Source organism: Lepisma saccharinum, chromosome 30 (genome assembly GCF_977018435.1).
Source record: "Lepisma saccharinum chromosome 30, izLepSacc3.1, whole genome shotgun sequence".
Classification (NCBI taxonomy): domain Eukaryota; kingdom Metazoa; phylum Arthropoda; class Insecta; order Zygentoma; family Lepismatidae; genus Lepisma; species Lepisma saccharinum.
In genome coordinates this window covers 33233977-33246729 of record NC_139258.1, presented here as the reverse complement: position 1 = coordinate 33246729, position 12753 = coordinate 33233977, and the positions used below count along the sequence as shown (strand labels likewise).

General features: G+C 37.2%; 1 protein-coding gene across 5 annotated transcripts in view; it reads left to right on the top strand.

Annotated features, from left to right (window-relative positions):
• Positions 1 to 9945, top strand: part of RhoGEF3 (Rho guanine nucleotide exchange factor 3) — an 831957-nt gene extending 822012 nt beyond the window's left edge. For 4 of the 5 annotated variants that reach the window (XM_083115351.1, XM_083115352.1, XM_083115354.1 and 1 more), the window contains exons 20-22: positions 698 to 937; positions 5323 to 8982; positions 9061 to 9945. In XM_083115351.1, coding sequence (XP_082971477.1) covers positions 698 to 937; positions 5323 to 5534 — 452 coding nt within the window. In that variant the 3' untranslated portion in view covers positions 5535 to 8982; positions 9061 to 9945. Of the gene's footprint in view, positions 1 to 697; positions 938 to 5322; positions 9009 to 9060 lie in introns of all 5 variants that reach the window. The other variant, XM_083115353.1, reaches the window with a different exon arrangement.
• Positions 9946 to 12753: the final 2808 nt, after the last annotated feature.

Here is a 12753-nt window from a genome sequence, read left to right as displayed (position 1 = left end):
GTGGCTCTGGGTCTCACCCAGCCTCAAATAAATGGATACTGGGGGCAATCCGGGAGGGTAAAGGTTACCTGGAGCATGGTGCTGTTAACATCACCTGCAGTTTGACCGAGATTGAGAATATATTGTGGGGCCCTATCCCCAAATACCCTAAATGTGCCTTCATGTCAAGGTGCTGTATGCAGGGGAAAATTTTCCTTTAATCTTAGCTAGCATGGAATGTTTATTTGCGGCAGAGTCTATATATAGATCATTTACCTTAGCTTCAATTTGTGGAAAGTCTTTTTATAGTTAGTTTCTTGCATTATTTCCAATGAAGGGAATTTGTGGTTGCATCTATATATAGAGGATATCTTTTTGGACACACTTCCCTTCAAGGTCACCGCAGGGAAGGGGTTAAATGCAGCTTCAACTGTTTTATTTAATATCGTGAACTTTCTGTAAGTTGTAAGGTGATTCTGGATAGCAACTAGGTAACCATATCAAGAAAGAAAATAGCATTCCCTGTTCAACTCCAAGCTACTTACTACAAAGGTTCGTTTCCATGCCTCAACCAGGATTTTAATACTGAGCTCTAATGCCAAGTGAGCTTTGAATGTTTAAAGTTTCTTCACAATGGAGGTTTCTGTGTATGCTATGGTTTTATGTTTGTGCTAGTACAAACCCATGTTTTATTCCAATATCCTTTGTCTTTCTGCAGATCCTCAGATGGGTGTATCGGTGAGGCATGGATGGAAAGTGAAAAACAGTGCTAGGGACAAGTGGTTGCTGTTCTGCGTGCGTTCAGCGGATGAGAAAAGAAGATGGTTGGAAGCCATGCAGGAGGAACGTGATTTGGTGGCGAGGGACACAGAGGAAGGGCTCGTGTTTCCTGAATCAGCACGGCAGCTGGCTCGGAATGCTGCTCGACGTCAGAGGCGGCCTCCTAGCAGACCACGCAGTAAGTTCCATGAAAGAATATATAATCTTAAACCAGTGTAATACTCTTCAATGTGTAGAATACATAAATTGCCCAATCTCCTTATGTTATAGGACTATGAGCCTCACTTACTAAACGGCTACACTGAACCTTCTCAGATTACACTGATGATGTAACTTTAACCCAAGGTTTATTAAAACCTAGTTATGGTTCTTGTACACAGACTATTACAATGGGCTGAATGAAATAGCCTACAGTAATAATATTGTTTTTTGTATCTCCTCCTATCTCTTGCCTCAGCATGTATTTATTATTCAGTGAAAACTTCCTGTTCGTCTCTGCTTACTGGATCTATTTTTGAGAAATTCAGAAGCATTGTTAATGAACTGATTGATAAAATATATTGCTTTAAAATCCATATTGAAATTAACTTTTAAAACTCTAAATTGCCATATTTCATGAACATCCATGTAGATGAAACTTGGAAGCATTTTAAAGATAAAAATGTATTCCTTCATTATAATAAATATTCTTCAGTGTAATTCCAACAACGATAACTCTATAATCACAGCAATAACAACAGCAAGTAAACAAAACAATTTGACAGGAAATAAGGCAAATGTCGCACACTTACATACTAATGGCTATGATATGATGTAAGAATTCAAATCCAGTCGTGAGGATAGTGAAATTGGGATATGACAAAACTTAATGGGACAAAACATAGTGATATGCTTTACCCAAGGTTTGAACTTTGGATCTCTAGCTTAATACCGTGCGTTCGTTTTTGACTCCTGGCTGAGAAAGCACATGACTGCAGAACGGCGATGCATGGTGTGGATGCTGGCATTTTCGACCCATGACATCCTGCTTATTTTTACGCACATATCTTTAGCATGCAGAAAATTGTATTTATATTCCATAACTAGTACTAATCTGTGTTATAAGACTTGTTCAAAGTGATGGCCAACTGCATTCACACATTCCCGGCATATTTTAATCAAATTTTGATTGACACGCAAAAGTTCCTCTTCCGCAATTTTTGTAAGTTCTGTTCTTACATTGTCTTTCAGTTCATTTGTAGTGTGGGAATTTTTTCTATAGACTATTTTTAGGGGTCCCCACAAATAATAAATTGCCTACAAACATCTTGACATGATTCATTGTTTTGTTTTAACATGAATTTTTCGGCTGGCACTGATGTGATCTATGAGCCTGGACAACACACTTAAATTAGGTTATTGAAGATATTATTATTTACAGGTTTTCAAACAATTAAAATTCGGACTTAAGAAGCAATTTTCTTCTGGGTATTTTTTTACCCAGAGGGATGAAAACAACTTGCAAACAGAACAAATATATCAATCAAAATTTGATCAAAATATTCCGGGAATGTGTGAATTCAGTTGGCCATCACTTTGAAAAACTCGTAGAACACAGGCTAGTACTAATTATGCAATATAAATACAATTTCCTGCATGCTAAAGATATGTGCATAAAAATAAGTGGGATGTCCAGCATCAGCGCCGTGCCTTGCCGTTTTGCAGTCATGCGCTATCTCAGCCAGGTGCCAAAATGAACACAGTAGTACTTTATACTATGAATACTGCCATAATATCGGCACTTGCTACTGAACTTGACATTAATGAAGGTATTGCAATGAAATTTGAACAGGAGTATGTTCGTTGTGTTAGAAATTAAATGCGTTCTGTTGCAACACAGAGTAGCAGTTTGTCAGCCAGCCTGTCTTCTGACTGACTCTCCTCTACTGGGCTCATTTTGCTGAGGGTGGCTACACATTACTGTTGTTGTTCGTGAATACCAGGTGTGCCGGTTAATAATTCTTAATTTCATCTCTGGATGGCGCTGGAAGCAAGGGCTGGTGCACAGTCTCAACTGTTATGCCAGTGTGTTGCCAGGACATTACCTGTCAAAATGCCGTGGATGTGCAACCGAGTGCGAGTGATCGTGATATTGGGTTTGTGTGGAAAACATGTTGACCTTCAAACCAAATAAGGAGCATGTGCGGGCATATCCTGCTTTTCTTGTTCAATCAAAAGAAAAACGCGAGTGAAAGCCATCATATCCTTGTAGAAATGTACGGTGACAAGATGCGTGTGTGTGTTGGTTTCGACTTGAAAGACAAAGATTGCCTGGGCGAGTCGAAAAAATTCCAAGATGCCGAATTGCAAGCACTGTTGGACGTAGACGATACACAAACGCAACAACAACTGGCAGAGAAGTGAAATGTTGGTCGCCAAACCATATCTGATCGTCTTCATGCCATGGGAAAGATCCAGAAGGCTGGCAAATGGGTCCCACATCATCTGAATGACAGACAAATGGAAAAGCAAAAAACGGTGAGTGAAGTGCTTCTTTCTCGGCATGAAAGAAAGTCTTTCTTGCATCGGATAGTGACTGGGGACGAAAAATGAATCTACTTCGAGAACGCAAAAAGTAATGGGTTGACCTAGGACAACCTTCAACATCGACCACAAAACCGAATCGTTTCGGAAGGAAGACAATGCTATGCATTTGGTGGGATCAGAAGGGTGTGGTGTACCATGAGCTTCTGAAACCAGGTGAAACAGTGAATGCTGTACACTACCATCAACAACTCATCAATTTGAACCATGCATTGATCGAAAAGTGCCCAGATTGGGCGACAAGACACGGAAAAGTGATTTTGCAGCACGACAACGCCTCATCACACACAGTGAAAGGTGTCAGAGACACCATTTCTGCACTTGGCTGGGAATTCTTGCCCCACCCGCCATACTCACCAGACTTAGCCCCTTCGGACTACCACTTGTTTTCATCGATGTCTCACTCCCTTTCCCAGCAACACTTCAACAATTACGAAGATGTCGAACAATGGCTTGCTGACTGGATCACCACAAAATGTGAACGATTTTTCTGGAAGGGCATCCACAATTTGACGGACAGATGGACACAATGTATAGCTAGCAATGGTGCATACTTTGAATAAAGTGTTTGTTACCTTTCTCCCCAGATACACTTGTTTCCTTTCGGATCAATTAAGAGTGTATGCATGTGTGCATACAGGATAGTTGGAAAATGTATCGGTACACTCTGGAGCAGCAAAGTTTATTGTTCGCACTTGTTGGGAAACCGAATCGATAAAGTCATGTCAACAGCAATTCCAGGAGAAGTTTGGAGGCAGACATCCGGCAAATAAGTCTAGCATTTGGGCCTTGTTGAAGAAACTCGAAACCCAGGTGACTTTATTGGATGAGCATGCAGGTCGTTCAGAAATGTCAAGAGAATGTTCCAGAATGTGAAGGATCAACTAGTGGCATCTCCCAAAAAGACACTGCACCAACTTTCACAGGAATCAGGTTTGTCCAGCAGCATTTGTCATCATGCTGCATCAAAAGTGAAGCTGATCTAGAAAACAAGTGGCACTCTGTCATTGATTTCAGACACTTCAGAAAAATCCACGCATTCTGGAATACACTTGATTCTCAAACGAGGCATGGTTTCTCCTGTCTGGATATGTGAATTCTCAAAATTCCCATACTTGGGTAAGTGAAAATCCCACCATGACAGAACCCCTTCATTCGGGAGGTCTCCCCGATGGCGCAGTGGTAGCATTGTCACCTAGTAGTCAAGGGGTCCTGGGTTCTATATCCGGTGGAGGCACATAGTGGTTTGGATCCAACTTTAAACTGTAGGTCCAGTTCCAATTAGCCTTACTGTGCATAAAGTGGACTTAAAACACCAACTTAACTAACTAACCTTCATTCGAAGAAGATTGGTGTGTTTAGTGTGGGATGTCCTGGTGGTCCATAATTGGTCCCATCTTCGATACAACCAAGACAACAGCTGCATATATGAAAATATTCAACCTTTGTATATCACTTGGATGACGAGGAACTCTCCATTAGATATATCCAGCAAGATGGAGTGACATATGTCCACATCATACACCAGCATGGCCGAAATCGAGTAAAGTTTTGTGACTGCGTCATTTCGATGGGGCTTTGGGCACCAAGCTCGCCTGATCTGATTATTTTTATGGGGATATCTGAAAGGTAGACTTTACGCAAACAAACCACGACCCACAGACATCTTGAAAGCAAACTTCAACGAAGCAATTCAGGAAGTGACAGCAGATGTTCCAAAATATGGTGCACCAGGTTCAATGTGGGTGAAAATGGTGACCACTTCCAACACATGTTATGATGTCATCATATTTCTCGCAAACTGAGGTAAGCCTCCTTCAAATTTCATTGCAATATCTTCATTAATGCCAAAATTTTAAAGAAATTTTAAAATCCCACTTGCGATTGGGACACCCTGTATGAGACTAGTTTTGTTACACTAAATGAGGAATGTAGCTTATTTATTTTCATGACTGTCAATTGTTTATTTGTTATTTTCAGATAAAAGTTACAAACGAGACATTGCATATCCTATAAATCCAGTGGAAATTCTCGGTTCAAATCAAAATCTTCAAGGGCAAGTTGGTAACATGCACTCTTCGCATGGTTCAACCGGTTCCTTGGGTCGGAAAGTGGGTACCTGGTTTATGTTCGGTAGCAATAAGAAGAGCCGAGCATCAGGTCGAGGTGTGACCCAGGCCCATCCAGTGTGACAGTTGGAGCATGCTGCGGTGTCATCAGGACATAGGTTAGTAGCGAGTCCTTCGAAGAAGACGAAGAAAGATCGCCAACTTTACACCAAAACATGAGTCGTTATTTATAAGCCAGATAGAGGTAGAGTCTGACTAATGGTTTTACAAATAGTGTCTCAACCTATTTAATAGGTGTTGCAATAACGTAATTGGTTTCAGATGTAATCTGTCTTTTTTAATAACAAAAATTACTGTTAAGAAGAATTAAATGTTGCTAACGTGTGGAAAAAAATGGTTAATAACTGTTTGTTGATAACTGTGTTATATCAGTGAATGTTTTTATTTACTGGACAGATAAACGTTGAATTAACTGCTTGACTATGATAAGAAATCGTAAACTGAATCATGGAGTCTTCTTTGGTAAACTTTATGGAGCAAAGTTTATGACAATGGCCTTCTTTCAAACCAACATATGTCATGTGTTGTGAAGAAGGTGCAGAAACTTTGCTCTGAAGAAATTTCTTCATATTGGTCAAGTAGTAAGTGTGCGGTAGGAGTTGACGCTTACAGAGAAGCAGACAGTTGAACATATCGTCTCTTTCCGATGCATGTACTTTCTATAAATTTTAAAAAAATGAAACAAAAATATATACACGCAAAGACTGAATTCTCTGTTTCACAGTAGTAATAAGATTAACTTTTAACATTCCTGTCTCTACTTCTTTTTTTATTGGCTGTCTACTTATTCAAGAGGAGAAAATTTTTATTATGGAATTTGTATGTACTTTTCACAGTTTTTTGAAAGAAAAAAAGCAATTGTGGGCTTATTTTTTTTCTTGCTAAGTCAACGAACATGTTCGTACTTTTGAACTCTTTTTGCAAAAGTGAAAAACTTGTGCATGCAGCAGCAGTATTTAAGTTTCAGTATTTGTAATTTTAATAATATTTATAAGAACAATTTTTAATGTGTGAATGTGAAAGGCATGCACCATTGGAACAGATTCTAGTTCTTGCATGAAATATCCTTTTTTAGTCATAATAACTTGAGCTTCGCTTGTAAAATTTTCTAGGATCATACTGTTTGTAAAACTGTTCTTATGGCATTCCATATGATAAATTTGCAGTGCTGGAGAGAGGGGAAGAGTTAAGTCTTCCTTACTTCAACTGTCAATGAATTTGTCAAATATCTCTCGTTTGAATTTCCTTTAAGATATTGCCAAGTTAAACTATTGTGAAACTATCTTCATAGTTAATAAGTTAATTATAAGAATGGCAAAGAGTGAGCAAGGAATTTTAAAATTTGATATAATTACAGAAATTTCTAATATTTGTGAAAATGTAGCTTAATTTTAATAGCAGTAGACTGGTTCCTGTAACTGCTTTTCAATTGTTCATAGTGAGAGAAAAATTCACTATAGTTAATTGCAATGGCAATTATCTCTTATTTATTTTAATATTGAAAAATTAGCAATATAATAATTAAAATGATATTCTCAGTAACTACATAAACTTTGTGGATGCTTCTATAATTTTATTTTGAATGTTTATTAAATGGATATGCACTTTAAATACCATATTTCATCGCGTTATCGCTGTAGATTTTATGCCCTTTTTTTTTTTCAAAAAAGTGGGGTGCAACCATTATGTGAAGCTTTTTTTTTTTAAAAAAAAAATACTGATATTACCCATACTTAAAAATCATTTATACTAGATAAACTGTCTGGTGCAAGATTAGTGAACCAATATAATATATGTTAAATACAGTAGAGCGTCGATTATCCGAAGTAATTGGGGGACATGGGTGTTCAGAAAACTGGTTTGTTCGGATAATCGAACTGTACATGTTTATTTGCCAAAAAGAAGTACTGTACAGTAAATTTATTCATAAAAACAGGCATCTCTTTAAGTATTACAAAGTAACGTACAAAGGCAACTTTAGTAGGAATATATAGTATGTGGTACAGTTTATTAAACAAAAATATGTACATATTACATACGCATTTTGCATGAACAATACATACACCGACAGAAGTGTGCTGATTGTTGAAACACAGCGACTGGCGGCTTGGCCGGTCAGCAGCGCCTTATGAAGGCCCCATTAGAAGCAATGTTCCGCCAGCGGTGGCTCAGTGCGGCGACTACTGTGGGAAACTTGGTTTGGGAGTGAGGGGGATGATGGACGGTAGGGTGGGAAAGTAACAGGTGCGAGCGAGTACACAGTTCGGTTAAGCGGTCGTTCGGTTGACCGACGTTCGGATAATCGACGCTCTACTGTATTTTAAATTAGAATAGTCCAAATCGACAGACATCATTTCTTTGTGATACTTTAGCGAACTTTTGGTGTGAAATCAAAAGTTAACACATTAGTTATTTATTTATGCATTATAGTCGAACTATTACACTTGAGAAATTTACTGCAGTGTTGCAAAGTACACTTACAATTTTTTCTCTTTGAATGTTCTGCACTGCTATAAATCACTTCATTATGTGATGTGACGATAATGCAATGAAAGGTTGTAAACCAATTTTTGGACTGAAAAAATGGGGTGCAGTGATCGAGGTGAAATATGGTACATAACCTGATTTAGTAAAAATTTCTGTACTGACATACATAGGCCCTAGATGTCCTAGAATGTAACAAAAGTTTCTTTGGGGTCTTCCAAATCGGATTTTAAGGTTTTTAAAGGAGTTAAGCATGCCCCCAAATTGTTTTTCTTGTTCTTTTTTACAAAATTACAGTTGAACTAAGGGAGACTTGTTCAAGGCACCATTTCAAAGGTTTAACAATCAGGAGTTTTAATCTTCCATCAGTTTTTGTTCAGTCTGATACATTAAAAATTCGCTAATACAAAGTGCACTGCAAATATACATATCAACAATATTTTGTTTCATATTTATATACATATATTCTTGTACTAGATGATCAGAAAAGTGTTTGTATTTCAACATTTTTAACATCGATTCTTGTTAACATGAAAAATAATAAGCAATTTAGAAATGCTTTAAATTTGCAAAAGTAATTCTTGTTGATTTTTGTTAAACTGCTGATGAAATGAAACTATGCAAAAATATACATTCCTATGAAATTGCATGAATATCAGCTATGAAGTACTTTATTGTTGACACATTAGAAGGGTGTGTTTTTGAATACAGGGTGGCACACGAAAAACTGGCCCAAGTCAGTAGCATATGCTGCTGACCTGGGCCAGTTTTTCGTGTGCTACCCTGTATAAGACTATTTATCGAGATCGAACTATATATTCTGGTAACAAGAAATGTTTACTCTCCTCCAAAAAAACAATGCAAATTACATTAGTGTTGATTGTGATATTCCCCCCAATATTTACTGCTTCAACATACTTTCCAGTTATTTGGATGAATACTATCTAAATAATCAACAAAGTGTATACAGGTTTTATGATTTCTTTTGGATTTTTTAAATTGAACAAATGTATTTATTTTGATGAAAGTTATGTGCTTAATTAATTGATTAAGGTTATGTGCTTAATTAATTGATTAAGGTTATGTGCTTAATTAATTGATTAAGGTTATGTGCTTAATTAATTATTATGTGCATGTAAGGGAAACCTTGCTTTTTTGCATCCAAAAGAAAACATACTTGTAAATTAAATTTTGCATACTTAAAAGAATCATATTTGTAAACGTTTTGGGATGTAACAAATTTTTAGATGCCAGAATGTTAACCTACATATTACAGTGCACACAGTTGTCAGCACACTCATTTTTCCTGGTCATCAAAAATTCTAAACAAGAGTTAGATTGATTGATTGATTGAATTGGTGCTTTAAGTCCACTTTATCACAGTAAGGCTAATCGGGACTGGACCTACAGTTTAAAGTGGGATCCGAACCACTATGAGCCTCCACCGGGTCTAAACAAGAGTTAGAAAAACAAATATGAAACTGATGGTTGATACAAACTCCTGAGTTACACATACTTTGTAACCAATTTTTCTAATGAAACGCACATAATAATATATATATATCCAGGTTTCCCTGATCACAGCTTTATGAAATGTAACTAATTGTTAAATCTGTTGTACAGATTTTTTTGAAGACTGCTGTGATACACTTGACTGTTAGATATTTTCCTTAAATAGCAGGTCGTACCAGTTGATAGTAATTTTGGTGTCGAGACCTTTTTTGTAAATAACTTGTACATTACTGTTCTGAGAGAAAATTGTAGAAATGCATGCTGATGGATTGTGCCAGTCGATAACGATAACCTAGTCCTTTCAGTATAAGTTGTATACAGGTGTAAAAGAGAGGTTGCTGAATAGTGACAGTGATGGATTATGTTATATATACTATATTGATTTATTGTACATATTAGACTGGCATTTTGACCCATATACAGCAAAATAAAATTGTAAGGTTAAATTTGATGTAAATAAATATTAGTTTTTTACAGAATATAAGTCATTTGATTTCTCCCATCTAGTTGAATGCTTAACACCAGTGCATTTAGTGAGAATAGTCCCAGGTTTGATCATTGTATACCAGGACTGTGATATCTAGGTCCCTATTTTTTTTTTCCTACGTTCTACATATATGCTACTTAGAGATCTTTGCATTTCATGTACTCAGCACCACTCTACTGAAATTCTGTACGACCTAAATGAACCATAAATTCCTAAAAACCCTATTTTGACTTGAATAATGCTGACCAAGGCAAAATTTTATAGTATATATATATAAAAAAATACACTCAACATAATGTTTCCACCCTCGAACAGGGTCTTGTACAGACGAATATTCACAAATAATTTATTAAAACATTAAAATGCTGACAAAGGCAAAATTTCATAGTATAAAAAAAAAATACACTCAAAACGTAACTTTTCCACCCTCGAACAGGGTCTTGTACAGACGAATATTCACAATAAATTTATAAATTTTCACAATTAATTTATTGTGAATATTCGTCTGAAGAAGACCCTGTTAGAGGGTGGAAACGTTACGTTTTGAGTGTATTTTTTTTTTATACTATGAAATTTTGCCTTTGTCAGCATTTTCTGTGCAAATTTCCACCATCTTCCAGCTTGCATCACGAAATTGGAAAAATGTGGAGGAAACTGACTGGATGAGGCACGTTCTCTGTTGTTAATCGCTGAACATCCCAGGCAATTAAATGGACCGTAGGTGTAGCAAACCAATTAAAAATGCAGTTTTTTTTTTTTTTGAGATGGAATCCTAGGTACAAAATCATTCAGTTCTTAAAACAGGGCAGACATTATTCCCAACCTCCAATAGTGCAAGTGTGTGGGAAGATTACAAGAATATGGAATTGGCTGTTTCGAATGCCTGCTGTAAAAAGTAGGAAGGCAACCTTTCCCATCCACACAACAGTTAGGTGAAAGAGGAGGGTTTGCACTGGAAACTACAACTGCCCTAATATAAGAGGCTGTTCATCAAGGAGAGAATACCACTGCGAGAATAACCTGCCTGTGAGTTTTCTGAGCGCACATTAAGCCCAGGAAAACCAATCAGAACTTGACCTACAGTTTAAAGTGGGATCCGAACCACTAGTTGTGTCCAACGGATATCGAAACTACAACTTCTCTGATACAAGTCAATGACCGTTACCACTATACCTCTGGGACAACCAAACTTGTCATGGGAATCAGCAGCAGTTGCGTTTATTAAGTTTGCACCAATAAATTCCTGCAGCGTAGAGAGAAGGTTCACCATGAACACTTCTGGCTTGTAACAATCACATTGTAAGTTAATTGGATTGTTACAATCCAGAAATGTCTGTGACGGTACAAGCACCCACTCGCAGACAACTAGAAAAACTTCACCACGGAGAACATTGAAAAGCATATGGTGGTGCAGTACTTCAAAATATGATAAAGTTTTTACATTGCACAAACTGTATATTTTTTATAATCAAAGCATAGTATTCATTGCACTACAAATAGTAACTTTTGTACACAAATTGAGTCTAAAACCAGTCATTTCATAAAATTATTATTTAATAATTATGCCTATTAATTTATTATAAGCACCTAAAAATCAGGTCCCTAGTGATATCAATATCATTGATGCCGACAGTAGGAGGGCACAGGTTGTATGGTCTCAGTGTGTTCAGTTGCTGATATATGCACTGGCACAATTTAATTGAATAATAAACTTAAGACCATAAGGAACAGTTTCAATGTTCAGCCAGACACAAAACCTTCTCTTCCCTGCAGTGAACTGGAAAAGAAGAGGTTTGTGCACTGGATGGTTGCAGGAAGGGAAGAAACTTAACATTACACTTATGGGGGTATTATTTTACTTGTTCTTTTGGAAATAGCAAATTTCCAATGGCATAGAAAAAGGGATGAATGGAAAGAGGACAGGTTGAAGATTTTGTTTGTGGTGAGAAAAGTCTTAAACTTCCATTTGATTAACAAGAAACTGAATCATGTTTCTCCATGAGGAATACATGGGACTGCATAAATACTTATCATATTTTTTAGATCCTATCTAGCTTAATAATCAAATTTAAAAAACGCTAACTTGCACCATGGGGAGAGATTCATACTTGCTTGTAAACAAAAAAAGGTAAAGTGCTCCCCTGTGCTTAGCACCATGCCATGAAGGCGTATAGGGGGTGTGGGGGTAATGCCCCACACTTTCTTGATCTGGTCGTGAGTGGGGGTGATGTGATCAGCATCATGCCCCTGACTGCCTTTACCCCCCAGGTACCCATGTCATTCAACACTGGGTGGGCGCCGGAGCCGCTTCCAACGTTAGAAAAATTCCCGGATTTGAACCAGCTGGGGATCAAACCCGGAACCTTTAGCATGGTGGTCAAACACGTTACCGACTGAGCCACCGCTTGATGATACTCTCTTGTACAATGTGTGTTTTTTTTTCCAGTACCATTGGCCATTCCAACAACATTAAAATAAATGCACACCTGGTGCCAAAGAGAAAACAGCAATGTTTTCGGTAGGTTTTTTTTTTTTATATTCTCTCCTAGGTTCTCTTCTAGTGCGTATAGTATTTAAACAATGAATGGTGACTTTCAACCTTTTTTTTTCACCACTGCTGAATAACTCAAAGTTTTGGTGAGTTATATTGAAGGATATTCTTCACCTTAAAAGTAATGTGGTTGAAATCAAGCAAGTTGTTTGTAGAACAAGACATTGATTGAATGTGCAACAATTGACATACCTAATTACAACTTACATGTAATGCCCAATGGATATATAGATGGGTCTTTAATTTTT